At 33.1% G+C, this 14,389-nt stretch overlaps 1 protein-coding gene across 2 annotated transcripts in view; it reads right to left on the bottom strand.

Annotated features, from left to right (window-relative positions):
• Positions 1 to 481: 481 nt before the first annotated feature.
• Positions 482 to 14,389, bottom strand: part of TBC1D23 (TBC1 domain family member 23) — a 57,963-nt gene continuing 44,055 nt past the window's right edge. Inside the window, exons 14-19 of one of the 2 annotated variants that reach the window (XM_042954399.1) lie at positions 12,218 to 12,357; positions 10,781 to 10,825; positions 7,166 to 7,254; positions 4,697 to 4,832; positions 2,970 to 3,164; positions 482 to 2,151 (exon numbers count right to left, since the gene is read on the bottom strand). In XM_042954399.1, coding sequence (XP_042810333.1) covers positions 2,070 to 2,151; positions 2,970 to 3,164; positions 4,697 to 4,832; positions 7,166 to 7,254; positions 10,781 to 10,825; positions 12,218 to 12,357 — 687 coding nt within the window. In that variant the 3' untranslated portion in view covers positions 482 to 2,069. The remainder of the gene's footprint in view (positions 2,152 to 2,969; positions 3,165 to 4,696; positions 4,833 to 7,165; positions 7,255 to 10,780; positions 10,826 to 12,217; positions 12,358 to 14,389) is intronic. The other variant, XM_042954400.1, reaches the window with a different exon arrangement.

Here is a 14,389-nt window from a genome sequence, read left to right as displayed (position 1 = left end):
TGGAAATACAGAAAATAGTAACAATCTCATAAAGTTGCAAACTCTGCAATCCTTGAGAGTCAGTAAGAGGTGAGTATCCCATAGTGAATTCTAGTTCTGTACTTAGTGGGCCAGTTAAGGAAGGATGAGCAGCCTTGTAAGTGCCTAGTACAATCAACAAAATGTATTTTTATTTCATACTCATGATTAGTAACTGTGATGTTATTTCAGAAGAAGAAAGTAAAGTTCTGAGAATTTAAGTGGTTAAAGGTAGTAATTTATTCATGTGGAATTTAATGTCATTAGTTTTAAACTAACTCTTTCCCCCTCCCTATACAGATGAACACAAACAGGAATCTAATACTTTCAAACTTAAAACCTGAACATTAAATTCCACTGAAGGATAGTCCTCAAATTTCTGATTTTGTGTTATCTACACAGATTTGCAAATGGGGGCGGGGGGAGGGAGGGAGAGGGAGAGAGATTGTCATTAAGAACAAAGTTCTGAGCAAATTGTATTGGTTTATTTACAATTGTAATTTTATAAACAGTAACACAAACATCTTTACATTAATATTATGAAAAAAGTCCCATGGCTGAAATGGGCAAAAAATGGAGACTTCACGGCATTTGTAAAGGGGGCACCAAAAAGAAAGAAAAAAAGAAAAGAAAAAGAAAGCAACACAACCGTTGTGGGTAAAGTCATAAATATAGTATGCACCAGGTGCAATTTCACGCAAATGTCTTCAACCACTCAAGAAACCGCTTTTATTTAGATATTAGAATAAAATATCTTGAACTATGTTGCCTGTTATGTGCTTGATTTCCATTAAGTAAATTAAAATAACTGGCTATAAACAGTGTACATCTAAATATTTTTTCCTATAAACCCCTTAGAGATAATCCATTGCATTTTAGGACACAGCAGATTGTTAGGATTTGCTACTTCCCAAAAACACTTTATAAGGAGTCCTTCCATAGCCCCAAACACGTTCCCGATTTCTCTCACCAGATGTGTCTAATACAGACCTCAATAAATTAAATTGAGAAAGCTGCAAAGTAAAGCAGATCACTTTTTAGTTCTGTCAGATTAAGAACATAAAAATAGTTTCGAACCACTGGAACAGAAGACAAAAACCAAAGAAGAGTAAGAAATTTCAGAAAGAGCTGATAAAACAATTGTAGTTTATATAGCTCTCTGGTTATTTGGCTTTTATTTAAGTGGATATTCGTTGTGGTCACAGACCATAATCTCAGTAAGGATAAATCAATGTGTGCACAACAGCTGTTCTGAAATATCCCAAATCAAATATTCCACTTGTAATAAAGACCAATGACATTTTTATAGATACAACTCTGTCCCCCAAATGTTTATTTTAATCTTAATACGCCTACCTACTTATAATTTTAACCGCTCCTTAGAAACCAGTAGGATGAAGTTTAAGATCTGAAGCACTCAGTGTTCAAATCATTAGCTAATGGGAAAAGATGATTTAGAAACTGATACTCCAACATTTCACTAGCTGGACGGCATTTCTGGGTTGGCTGGAATCTTTATCTGCTTCGTTAAAAACATTTCACATTTTTTAAGAACAGAAACAGCAAGCTAATTATTAATCTATGTAATACTTTCAGTTTCTGATACTGCCAAGTGGATAAAACTAAATGTAGCAATTAAAGGGGTCTCTTCAACTAATTCTATCTCTAATTTTCAGTGAAGACATTGCAAGTATATATGTGCATGGATGTTTTTAAATCTGAAAGTGATGCATATTCCCTTTTAAAACACAGCTCTTCAAAACAGAACTGCATTCTGTACCCTTAGTTCACAAGGGTAGAGGGTCAGTTACCTCAAAGTCATTTAATAACTGACCTTTATAAATCATTTTACAAAACCGAAAATGCAAAAGAAAATTTAAGTAAAATTTTAGCTGTCTAGAAATTGATTATAATAATTTACACTTAGACCTGCAACTCAAGCACCCCCATGAGCAAATGAAAGGTCTTCTGTTAGTACGCAATCAGGAAAGTATGTCCATGTTTCTTTCTCTTGGTTGCCTCAATTTCTTTTGAAATAATTCTCTCTTATATTAACTTTCCAAAGCATCCAAAACTTTCATGATCTGTTGTTTAATGGCTTTAGTAGCGTCTCCTGCATTTGGAATCAAATACCTAAGGGGGAAAAAATATACATATATATTAACATAAATTGTTTTCCCTTCAGGCCTCAGCTTAGGTGACACTTCCAATGCAAAGCTTCCCCTAACCTACAAAGCCAGCAGACATACCTTCATATTTACTCCCCATAACTTATTTCAATACATACATGAAAGCATATTTGAAAGAAAGAAAATCTAAGTGTGCAAGCTGGTGACTCTTCATAGCCAAATGGAAGGAACCAGAGATCTGGAGTCAGGACAGCTCCATTTGGTCCTGTCACAAGCAAGGTGTGAGGATTTGGAAGTCATTCAACTCCTCTGGGCTTCACATTTTTACAGGATTATAAAAATGGTTTAGTTTCCAGATAAGTGAGGTCCTATGGCCCTTGATGCCCATCCATGAACTGTTTTGTCACTGGTCCACAATAAGATAAGGAGTTTGTGCCAGATTGTAAATTAAATATAACACTCAGCACGTTGCTTACTTCATGGATACTTTTTCAAAAGAATTTTTTGATGAACGGAAGTAGAAACACTGACTTATATTCTGAGACAAGCTTCTTATTTGATAAACCAGCATTTAGTGCAGCAATAGTATAAGGACCCTTCTGTCAAAAAGTTAATGAAATTAGCTACGAAACTTACTGAAACCATGTGTTAATAACTAATTGACATATGATTAAGGGTACGGAAGAAAAAGATAAGCAAAGAATACTAATTAAAAGTGGCTCAAGTCGCCTATGCCACCATCTATTCTCCAAAAGAGAGAAACAGTGTTTAATAATGAACTAATTCAATAATTCAGATAATACCATTCTAAGAAAATCTTACCTTTCAATTGCCAAGATTTCTATTCCTGAAGCACTGCTATTTCCGTACTTGAAAGTAATTAGCTCAGGATGCTTTTTTTTAGATGTAATTTTAACTACAGAATTTAGTGCTTGTCGAGACTGTATATAAGCCAATCCTTTCCGTGAAAGAATCTCCCTTAAACAGTACATGTGTGTTGCAGTAACCAACAGATGACTTAAGAGGCAAAAAAAACATTAAACAACAAAAAGAATTTTAGACACGTCATGCAAAACAGCTGTTACTTCAACCAAAAAAATATTCAACTCCAGATGAAATTACTTTTGAATTAAAATGAATCATCTATAAACAAATAAACTACTCAATAAAAGTTCTTAATTTTCCTTTAGTTGTATGGAAAATTAACATTTTATTAATAGGAAATCCTGTAACCGTTTAAGAGCAAAGTTTCTATTTTATGTAATAAAAAGTACAATACTATTAGAAATCATTAAAATAATATTTTTAGAATCTATTCTATATGGTATATGGAATACAGTCCTTTTCAAACTTTTTCACAATACTGCCTATATTCATAAACTACTCTCAGTCACTATACCATAGTGTATACTTTTCATCAAAGACCACTAAGCAATAGTTGGGCTGCCTTACATATTTTATAATATTCTGTAACTGGATCTTGAAGGTAAAATGGGCATGGTGTTATTAACACACCCCCTCCCTGTGTCTTAGCTCACTTTTAATGTAATGCAATGATATACTCATACACATTTATGTAATACAGTAAAATCTTGGATTGTAACTTGTTCAGTGAGTGTCCCAGAAGATGAGCAAACCTTTCTAATACATTTTAACTTGATAAATGAGCGATGTCTTATGAGTAGTACATGATGCCAAACATCACATGATCGCAACTGAGCCAATGGTTCCTGAAATTCACTTTGATACACGAGTGCTCTGGATTACAAACTTGTTAGCAGAACGAATTATGCTCGCAAACCAAGGTTTTACTGTGCAGTAAAACTATAAAAGTCCAAAACGCAGGACACTCTGCAGAATACACAGCCTAGCCTCAAAAGAGTCATTCATCATGCAGAAAAGGGGAGGTGGTGGTAAAGGCAGAAGTACTGCTGCACACCGGCTGAAACTAAAGAGATTGACAGGCAAATACAATGCAGGAACCCTGACTAGCTATTGGATCAAAAAGGAAAAAAACGACTATAAATAATACTTTGGGGGCACCCTGAAAAATCTGAGTGTCACATGTATGTTGAATGATGTTCATTTTAAAGTTTTTAAAGAGTGATAATGCTATTTTAAAAACAGTCATAATGCTATTGAAGTTGTATAAGAGAATGCTCATATTCTTGGGAGATTTACACTAAAGCATTTTTGGGGGTTAAGGGTCATATCTGTAAGATTCTTCTGAATGGCTTGACAATAGAGAACTGTATGTGTATGTGTGTCTATAAATAGATATATAAATAGATTGGAAAAACACAAAAAGAAATTAAAATCTGGTGAATTGAGAGAGGCTTATAAAGATGTTCAATGTACTGTTTCTTCAACTTTTTAGAATATTTCAAAATAAAAAATTACATCAAAAATATTTTAAAAATCAAGACACATAATACAAGTTGACAAAGGAAAATTATATCTTATTGTACTTAAAGAAAATTTCTCCTGTGGTTAAGTTTTTTATTCCCCAAATTTAATTTTACTTCTGAAGAAGGCATTTAAAAAAGTACCTAGGAAACATGTGTCCACTTTCTTTCACTTCTTTACAAGGAAAATGATGCTTGACGTCTGGCTTGTTTATCCAAGTCTGAATGTTTACAACCTCTTTTCTGTCATCATCTGACATTGAAGAGCTGTCAATTTCATCTGAAAGAGTTTAAAGTGTTAAAAGTGGGAATTACCAACTTTAAAAATGAGACATTCCTTAATAGCCGGGAAAAAAAATTGAGTATTTTAAGCATACAGGTTGGGGGAAAAGAAAAAAACAATTCAAATCCTGTTACTATGTTTCCTTATGCCAATGGCATAATACAGAAATATTATTATGAAGCATTAGGCTACATGGTAAGAAAGGTGAAAATACTAAGAATACCCCGTAACACTGTGTGTCAACTATACTTAAATAAAAAATAAATAGGGGAGCCTGGGTGGCTCAGTCAGTTAAGCATCCGATTTCAGCTCAGGTCATGATCACATGGTTTGTCGGTTCGGGCCCTGCGTTGGGCTCTGTGCTGGCAGCTTGAGCCTGGAGCCTGCTTCAGATTCTGTGTCTCCCTCTCTTTCTGCCCCTCCCCTGCTCATACTGTGTCTCTCTCTTTCTCGAAAATGAATATTTAAAAAATTTTTTTAAATAATAAATAAATTAAGTAAGTAAGTAAGTAAGCAGGTAAGTAAGTGCGCCTAGATGGCTCCATCAGTTAAGCACCCGACTTCAGCTCAGATCATGATCTCACAGTCCATTAGTTGGAGCCCCACGTCGGGCTCTGTGCTGACAGCCCAGAGCCTGGAGCCTGCTTTGGATTCTGTGTCTCCCTCTCTCTCTCTCTGCCCCTCCCCTACTCATGCTCTGTCTCTCTTTCTCTGTCAAAGATTTAAAAAAATAAAACAAAAAATAAATAATGTAAATAAATTTTTTAAAGACTACACTGCCTGAGGAATTTCAACTTTTTTGCTTTATGTAACATGACTCTAATCTATGTCTAGACTATAGAAAGATGGCTAAATTGTCCAATAATAAGCATCTATCTTGAGGGCAAAGATGTTAGAGTTCTTTTTCTCTTGCTGTTTTTTGACTTTAAGAAAAACAACAAAAATCCATCCTTGGATAAATAAGTAAAAATCTCTACAGTAGCAGTAACATTTACATAAATAGTAGACCTTTCAACTGTATTCTTCTGCAACTGCTTCACTCTGAACAGTGTAAAATTTATACATGTTGATACACGTAGCTCTAGTATTCTCATTTTCATTACTGTACAATTTCCCAAATACAAATATATGCATAAATATATGACACATGTATGTATACTATAGTTTATCCATCCATTTGCCTCTTGGGAATTAAAAGAGTTGAAATGAAAGTTATTAAAGAAAGGAGCCGAAATATTCAGGGACAGACTGATAAATAACAGGAAGATAGCAACAAAAATAGAAGGGAGAGGAGAAAAAGAAACAATGAGAAATAGCACACAGAAAATTTCATTTACTTCATTCAATGCAAGTTTTTAGGAAGGTGATTTTGTAAATATTTATTAAAATGTCAAATGTGGCTTCCTATAATCTATTAATCTTACTGCTAAGAATATAGCCTCTGTGTGTACTTACAAAAGTTCAGATAGTTATGTATAAAAATATCTATTGCCATTTGAAACAAACAAAAAACCCAAAAAACTACCAGTGTGAATTTTGAAAGACTGATTAAATAAATTATGGTGTGTTTATGTGATAGAAAGAGAACTAAGGTGGAATATGGGCTGAGATGGAAAATATACAGCATGTATTACTAAGTAGAAAAAACAAGGAGAAATTTGGGAAGGTTTTTTTTTATTTGCTACATTGATTTACTGCTTTATTTTTTCTAACCCAATACACATACTAACATTCATTATTATTACTTAACCAGGGTAATCTTGGCAGCAGCATTATGAAGCAAAGTAATAAATCATTTTTAAAAATATAAAGACAACCACAGACGATGATACAATTTGCCTGGTACAATATCCCCACCTTGTGGCCTTTTAGGATATTACCTCGAATTTAAAAAGGCTCTTTCCAGATGTCTCCATTTTGGAATTCCCTGAACTTTAGTCCCACAGCTCTCAATCACCCAGGTGGGTGGATCAAGGGGATTTAAATAAAATCCCATGGATTTAAATACTATTTCAACACGGATAATTCCCAGATCAGCACCACGTTATTAGACCTTCTCTCTTCATCTAAAGACTCCTATAATCAAATGCATACTCAGCATTTCTGCTTGAATTCTAACAGGCATAACTTAAGAGGTCTAAAACCAAACTCTTAGGAAAAAAACTAGAAAAAACTCTTAGGAAAAAAGAACAGACTCCCCAATCTCATCTACAGAATTTCATTGTGTCTTTTTTTTTTTTTTTTTTTAAAGTTCAGCTAGTCTCAGAATGATCTCTATAGTCATTCCTGGTGCCTAAGGAAAGCATCTACAGATAAGTTTATTACTACACCTGTGTCGTATTCTTCTTCATCCCCAATGCTGAAAACAGGCTTTACACCACGGTAAGGCTTGCCCACTCTGTCACTGCTGCTCACATGCCTATATTCAAAGAATTTTAGAGGGGAAATTATCACTTAAGAAGTTAACCGAAGATTTTTACCAAGTATCATTTGAATATTTATACAAAATGTATACATTCTTTGTTCCTCACCCCCATATACCACCCAGCTTTAGAACAGCTATCTATGTTAAGGAAATTGTAACAAGATAGGAAATTATGTTAGCAAAAGTGGCATAATGTCTTGACAGGCTGAATGTTTTCAATCTGTAAAAATTAAATTTTAAAACAATTTTATTATTCATATTAGAACTAGTGCTTAGATCTGTGTAGCTTTAGGGAAGTCATTTAACCTCTCTGATTCTATTTTCATATCTGTAAAGTGGTAGTTAACAACAGTACCTACCCTTCAAGGTTACTGTGAGAATTAAATTAGTTAATATTTTGTAAAGCTCTTAGAACAATGCCTGGCATCTAGATAGTACTATGCACATGCCTGTTAGGTAAAATAGATTATGGAACTGAATACTCCAATTCTAGGAGGGTTGTTAAGGTTTTCTTATATGGGGGCAAATATTTTTGGGGGATTTTGGGTGGATATAAAATGGGATTTTTCCTCCCATTTTTTTAAATCATAGTTTCAGTTGTACAATATGATTCAACAATTCTATATATTACCCAATGCTCACATTATAATCCTCCTTTTTTTTTTTACTATTACTTTTGCTTTAATAGAAACTAACATGCTACTAGTTCTTTTACATAAATGTAAATAAACCATGAAAATTAATCTGCCTTTCTTTTTCAAGTGGCAGAAGCATAAACAATAAACTTGATTAGTTCTTGCAGGAAGTATAACCTCTCTCTTTTTTACTATAAAAATTTATAACTCAGTACTTTTCAGGTAATCTCAAACAAACCAAGAAGAAAAATTAAAATATTTCAACAAAATACATGTTGTTGTGGAAAAAGCACTGTATATTTGTAAGATAAAGGTTCCATCAAGATTATCTACAATGAAGAAAAACTGGCTTATTTTTATTTATTGATTGATTGATCATATATCAAGAGATAGTCCAACATGGAAAAAATTGGGGTTACACGTCTTTAATCTTAAATTCAATTTTTCCAGAATATAGAGACCGAATATGTATTTTAAATAATACATATCATCAATCAAAATCTTAATCATAACCTAATTTTGTTCAATGAGGCTTACTGAAATCCTTACTTCTCCCAGAACATTCCTCAATGGAACACTTACTAGAAAAACCAATGAGAGCTAAATGTATAACATTCTTTGGGAATTATAAGCTAATCAATACATAATTTACAGTTTAAGTTAAATCATAAAATCATTTTATTTTATGTTAAAACATATCTAATGTAAAGTTATCCAGTAAATTATCAAACTATACTCATTAGATAAAGTGAAATAAATAATTCAAATACCTATGAAACTCAGAATCAGCCTACTTATAAAAGACAAAGATAATACAGTTTTGTCTAAAAATACTTTAGTGCCATCTAGATTACAAAAATTTATGATTAAATTATTGGTTCTCTCCTGACATTAAAGCATAATTAAACTGATGTAACGTCGAAAGTAACAAGGATAATGTTTATAGTAAATGCATGAACCAGAATTCAAGTATGCAAAGTGAAAAGTTTTAAAAAAACTAATCATTATTGATCTACATTTATAATGCAAGGCAGTTTTTATAAAGATTGCTAAAGATTACTGGGTTATTAGTTCTTAAATATTGGCTAAAAATTAATGAAATTTGGGGCGCCTGGGTGGCTCAGTCCGTTAAGCGCCAACTTCAGCTCAGGTCATGATCTGGCAGTTCGTGGGGTTCAAGCCCCATTTCAGGCTCTGTGCTGACAGCTAGGAGCCTGGAGCCTGCTTTGGATTCTGTGTCTCCCTCTCTCTCTCTGCCTCTCCCCCACTTGTACTCGGTCTCTCTCTCTCTCTCTCTTTCTCTCTCAAAAATAAACATTTAAAACAATTTAAAAATTAATGAAATTCACTGGACTTTTTAAAAAGCAGTATATTTATACTTTTTTAGTTGAAGTAATAACAGAAACATCTATAACATATTTTGACCAGGTTCTAATTTATTTACTGAGCTCAGAAAGAAACCCAATTCTAACTTTTCACTAAATTCTATTTTCAAAATAAATATATTTACCTGTAGATCAGAGAAAATAAGTTGAATTTTTATAAATTTAAGAATTTGGGAGAAAACCTGGGAGTTAAAATTAGACTAATTCAATGGTCCTATAACAAGAAAAGGTAGAAAGATGATTCACAAACAGATTATAATTTTAAAAGAAGCAAATGCCTTTAAAATAGTCTCAGGTAAAACTGTAATAGAAGCTCTGTAATTGGCATTGTGCAGGAATAGTTACAGTAAATAAAAACTCTTACCACTAAGTTAAGAGTGAACTAGTGCTTTTAAAAATGTTACTTCTAGTCACTGAAAACATTGAAATGACCAAAGAAAAATTCAACTCCATAATTCCAAAGCTTAATTTATATTTAAAATACAACTAGAATTTCTTTTAAAATCTCCATAGATATTGCTGTAATTGATATTCTAATTTAAACTGCTTAATGGGGCACTTTGGTCGCTCAGTTGGTTAGGTGTCTGATTCTTGATTTGGCTCAGGTCATGATCTCATGGTTCTTGGGATTGAGCCCCACGATGGGCTCTGCACTGACGGCATGGAACCTGCTTGGGATTCTCTCTCTCTCTCTCTCTCTCTTTCAGAATAAACTTAAAAAAAAAATAAACTGCAGAAAAATGCTGTAGGTATAAAAACTACAAAGCTATATAAAGGTATTAAGTTAGTAGAGTTCTTCTGTGCACCCTAATTGAAGATTCAGTAGATTTTTAAACTTTAGACTTCTATTAATCTAATGACAAGTACCACATGTTACTAGGGACAGAGAAGGGATGGATTATACATTAACATGTCCACCATGACCTAATTTCTTTTATGGAAAACTAAAGAATTGTGGTTCTTTGGAACTGATTTAGATATGTGAAGTCACCAACCTAAATATACAAATCTAATTAAGAAAAGTCTTTTAAAAAATCATAAAATTACATAATATACTTGAATTAACAATAATTTTGAACTATGAACAATGCCCTTTGTTAGGTGCGATAATACTCTATACTGTTAGTGCAGGAAATAGAAATACATGATCTCCAACGCTAACACTCTGCCAACTCTGAGACTAATTATTTTGTTTCACTCCTCTCTTTCAGAATAAAAACGGCAGGTTTTATGAAGTTCTTGGATTTGAATGTACTTGATTTTCATCTGAGGAATGGGAGATATAAAGAAGCATGCAAGGAAAAAAAATTAAAATGATCAAGCCAAAAAACAAATACAGCTCAATCAATATCACACACTCCTAAAAGCAGAATAAGAAAAATTCAGCATTTGAAAACAGCTGCATCAAATTTAAGCCAAGACAGTGTGAGGCTTATAGACAGCATGAGGCATGCTAAAGAAAAGGATGGTCCCGTAAAGCTGCTCTACTCATTGGCTTACCGCTCTGTACATGCTCTGTCTGGCCAAGGAAGATTGAAAGACATTCTATAGCAAATTGAGGTAGAGGACAGAACAAAATGATTATTAAAAACACAACAGCTTTAAAACAAAAATACAGTATAATCACTTTTTCTAACCCAGAGCATACATTATAAAGAAAATGTTTTGATCATCCCAAGTACAAAGAAAAATGAAGAAAAGCCACTTTCAAGTCAGAGTTATCACTTGTTCATTTTAAAATAAAATGTTAAATGTTCATGCTACCAAATGTAGCAATAGTACTCTAACTCAGAATGCACTGAAAGTAAAAAAGTTATAGGCTTTTGAGAACAGACATAATTTTAATGAGCAAAGAAGACTTTCAGGCTTGATAAAACACTTTAATATTATTTATGAGTTGACCATTTTAGACAGGTACAATTTTTTTGGATTTGTGAAAATAATCCATTCTTCCTTGCTATTTACTAAATGGGGGAAAATGTACTTTTGTATGCATAGGTACTATAACTAATAAAGTAACAACAGTAAATTCCTAACATTCAATTCTTAAAGTCAAAATATTTCAACATTCCTAGGATACTGCAAAATAAGAAAGTGAAATTAATATCACACATTTTCAAGACCAGGTCTGCTTAAAAATAAATTCTATGCTGGAATTATTATGTTAGTTTTGAACTGTACAACAAGAAAGATGAATTAGACTAATACGTGGAGGAGAAAACATTGTGGACTCACAGTTCCAATAAGAAACACTGTAGCAGACATTCTTAAATTTATCAAACTGTGTCCTTCATTTGTAATTCGTGGGAAAACAGATGTCACTTATATTCTGTGGACAAAATTCTATGAAGAGCTAAACTCTTAAATTTAAGAAAATGGGTTTCTGGGGCAACTGGCTGGCTCAGTCAGTGGAGCAAGCATCCAGGTTGTGAGTTCGAGTCCCATGTTGGGTGTAGAGATTACTTTAAAAATGAATTAATTGATTAATTTTAAAAAAGAAAGAAAGAAAATAGGTTTCTGCTTTATTTAGCATGAACAAATTTTCTAGGTTATAAATTCCTGGAGGAGGAGAAGAGTTTCCTGCTTTGAGATTACTGCATTTAGTAGATGATTCCCATCCATTTGACATGTGGGAAACAGCTACTATATGAAGAATAATGCATATAATGGCATCTTAATATTTTTTTTAATGAATGGCATAAAAGGGCAGAATCATTATTTGAGTTTTATTCTGGCAGTAGAGGAAGAGAAATCTTTGCAGTCAAATGTTATAGCAATAAAGGACATCTTTGCAATTACAATGAAAACTGAAATTATCCAATTAAAAAATGTACTTTATGATTCTTTTCTAGAACATATTCAATTCAACTATCATTTACTATTAAGACACATGTCTTTAGTTACCCATCATAAACTCATACCAAATAAGCAACTCACCGGTCCACAGGAGTTGATGTGTTCTCAATAAAACTGATAACTTTTTCCCTGACATTAACAGATTTCGTCTTCAAAGCAACAGTCATTTTATTTACTAGTGATTTCATTCCTCTATCATTTGAGCCATTAGAAGATTCACCCTGAAAAAAAAAAAAAAAAAAAAAAGAACTTACTAATGAATTAACTGTTCTCCTAATGACTATCAGGCACACTACTGCTAAAGGTTATCTAGGGGTTATGGACTGAATTGTGTCCATATGTTAAAGTTCTAACTCCTAGTTCACCTTAGATAAAGACTGTACTCAGAGATATTAAACTAAGGCTGAGGTCATACAGGTGGGACCTAATCCAGTATGACCGGTGTCCTTACAAGAAGAGAAGGAGACCACATACACAGGACCATGTATATCCAGACAGACCAAAAAGGCAGTCATCTGCAAGCCAAAGAGAGAGGCCTGAGGATACATAATCAAACCTGCCAACCCTATGATTCCAGATCTGCAGCCTCCAGAACTAAACAAAATAGACCTCTGTGATTTAAGCCAACTACTTGGTTGTATTTCGTTATGGCAGCCTTAACCGACCTATATACTAGGTAAAACCATTTTAGGGATGGGAATTAGAAATGAAAAATGCGGATGTATGTTGTACATACAAACGTGTAAAGTCTGAAAATACCCTCCTTACTCAATAAAAAATTAAGTTACTGACCTTTTCTTAACTTCAATCATAAAATGTAAATCAGCAAATGTATAATCAGAATATCATTCATGTAGCTAAATTTTTAAACATTTATTCCTTGTAAAATTTTGCTGTTTAAATATTTTCACTTAGACTTTTAATTTTCTCAAGAAAACTATCCTTATGTACCTAATATAACAGATATGAGTATAATTCTTAAAATGTTTCATGGAATTGCTCCCATATTCGTTAGAGGGCAAACTGGCAATAGGTGTCAGTTTAAAAGTGTGCTTATCTTTTTTTTTATTTATATTTTTAGAGAGAAAGAGAGTGCACCCATTTGAGCAGGGGAGGGGTAGAGAGGAGAGAGAGAAACCCAAGCAGGCTCTGTGCTGTTAGTGCAGAGCTCAATGCAGGGCTTGACATCAGAACGGTGAGATGATGACCTGAGCCAAGATCAAGAGTCAGATGCTTAACCAACTGAGCCACCCAGGCGCCCCAAAAAGTATGCCTATCTTTTGCCCATTAATTCTTCTTCAGAACTTAAGAGAAAGAAATAATTAGAAAGCACTCTAGGACTTCAGTACTGTTGGATAGAAATTTATATAAATTTTTAAAAAATGCTTTAAAAATTTTTTTTAAGTTTTTATTTTACTTCTAGTTAGTTAACATATAGTGTAATATTAGATTCTGGTGGACAATACAGTGATTCAATACTTCCCATACAACACCCAGTGCTCATCATGACAAGTGTATTCCTTAATCCCCATCACCTTTTCTTTTAAAGCATTTTAAAATGTTAGAAAAAGCGGTGAGAAAAAGCAGAAAATAAATCTATATGTACACTCTGATCACCATTTTTAAAATAAAACACTAAAATACATATGCATTAAAAATATTTGAAGGAAATATTTCAAAGTATGAAAATATGAATAGCAGTTGTTTTCTTAGATCTTTCATATTTACATATGATGCTAAAATAAACATGTCATTTTCATTGTCATGTCATTTTCATTTTTAAGTGAAATAAATCATTAACTAACACAAAAACCATATTTCTATTTCCATATCCAAATTTGAAATCAAATTAAACTGAATATAGAAATTAAATTATTTGGTATTTTTCAATATAACACATCTTTAAGACAGTTTCTTTAACAGCCTCAATCATTGTTTTTTAAATCTGAAGAAACAAACTTGAACAGAATTACTTTCTACATTGTGGGTGGCAATATAAATTAGAAGAATGTTGTTTTTAAGGGCCATTGATATTTAAGCTGGGGCAGAAAACTGTCACTAGATGACACCGAGCTGCAGCTGGACAGGGAGAAATTTGAATTCAGCAAGTGGACCTCCAGAACTCCTGGCTAGTTTAGCTGTGCAGGCCTGTTCCATATAACATTAACCATGCAATAACACGACTCCTCACTATATGTGTTTGAAATATTTTGACTCCATTTCTGTTACAGTGAGCTTAATAGTTAGTCACAT

Source organism: Panthera leo, chromosome C2 (assembly GCF_018350215.1).
Source record: "Panthera leo isolate Ple1 chromosome C2, P.leo_Ple1_pat1.1, whole genome shotgun sequence".
Classification (NCBI taxonomy): Eukaryota; Metazoa; Chordata; class Mammalia; order Carnivora; family Felidae; genus Panthera; species Panthera leo.
Note: the sequence above shows the minus strand (reverse complement) of the source record. Positions and strands in the feature narration are given on the sequence as shown.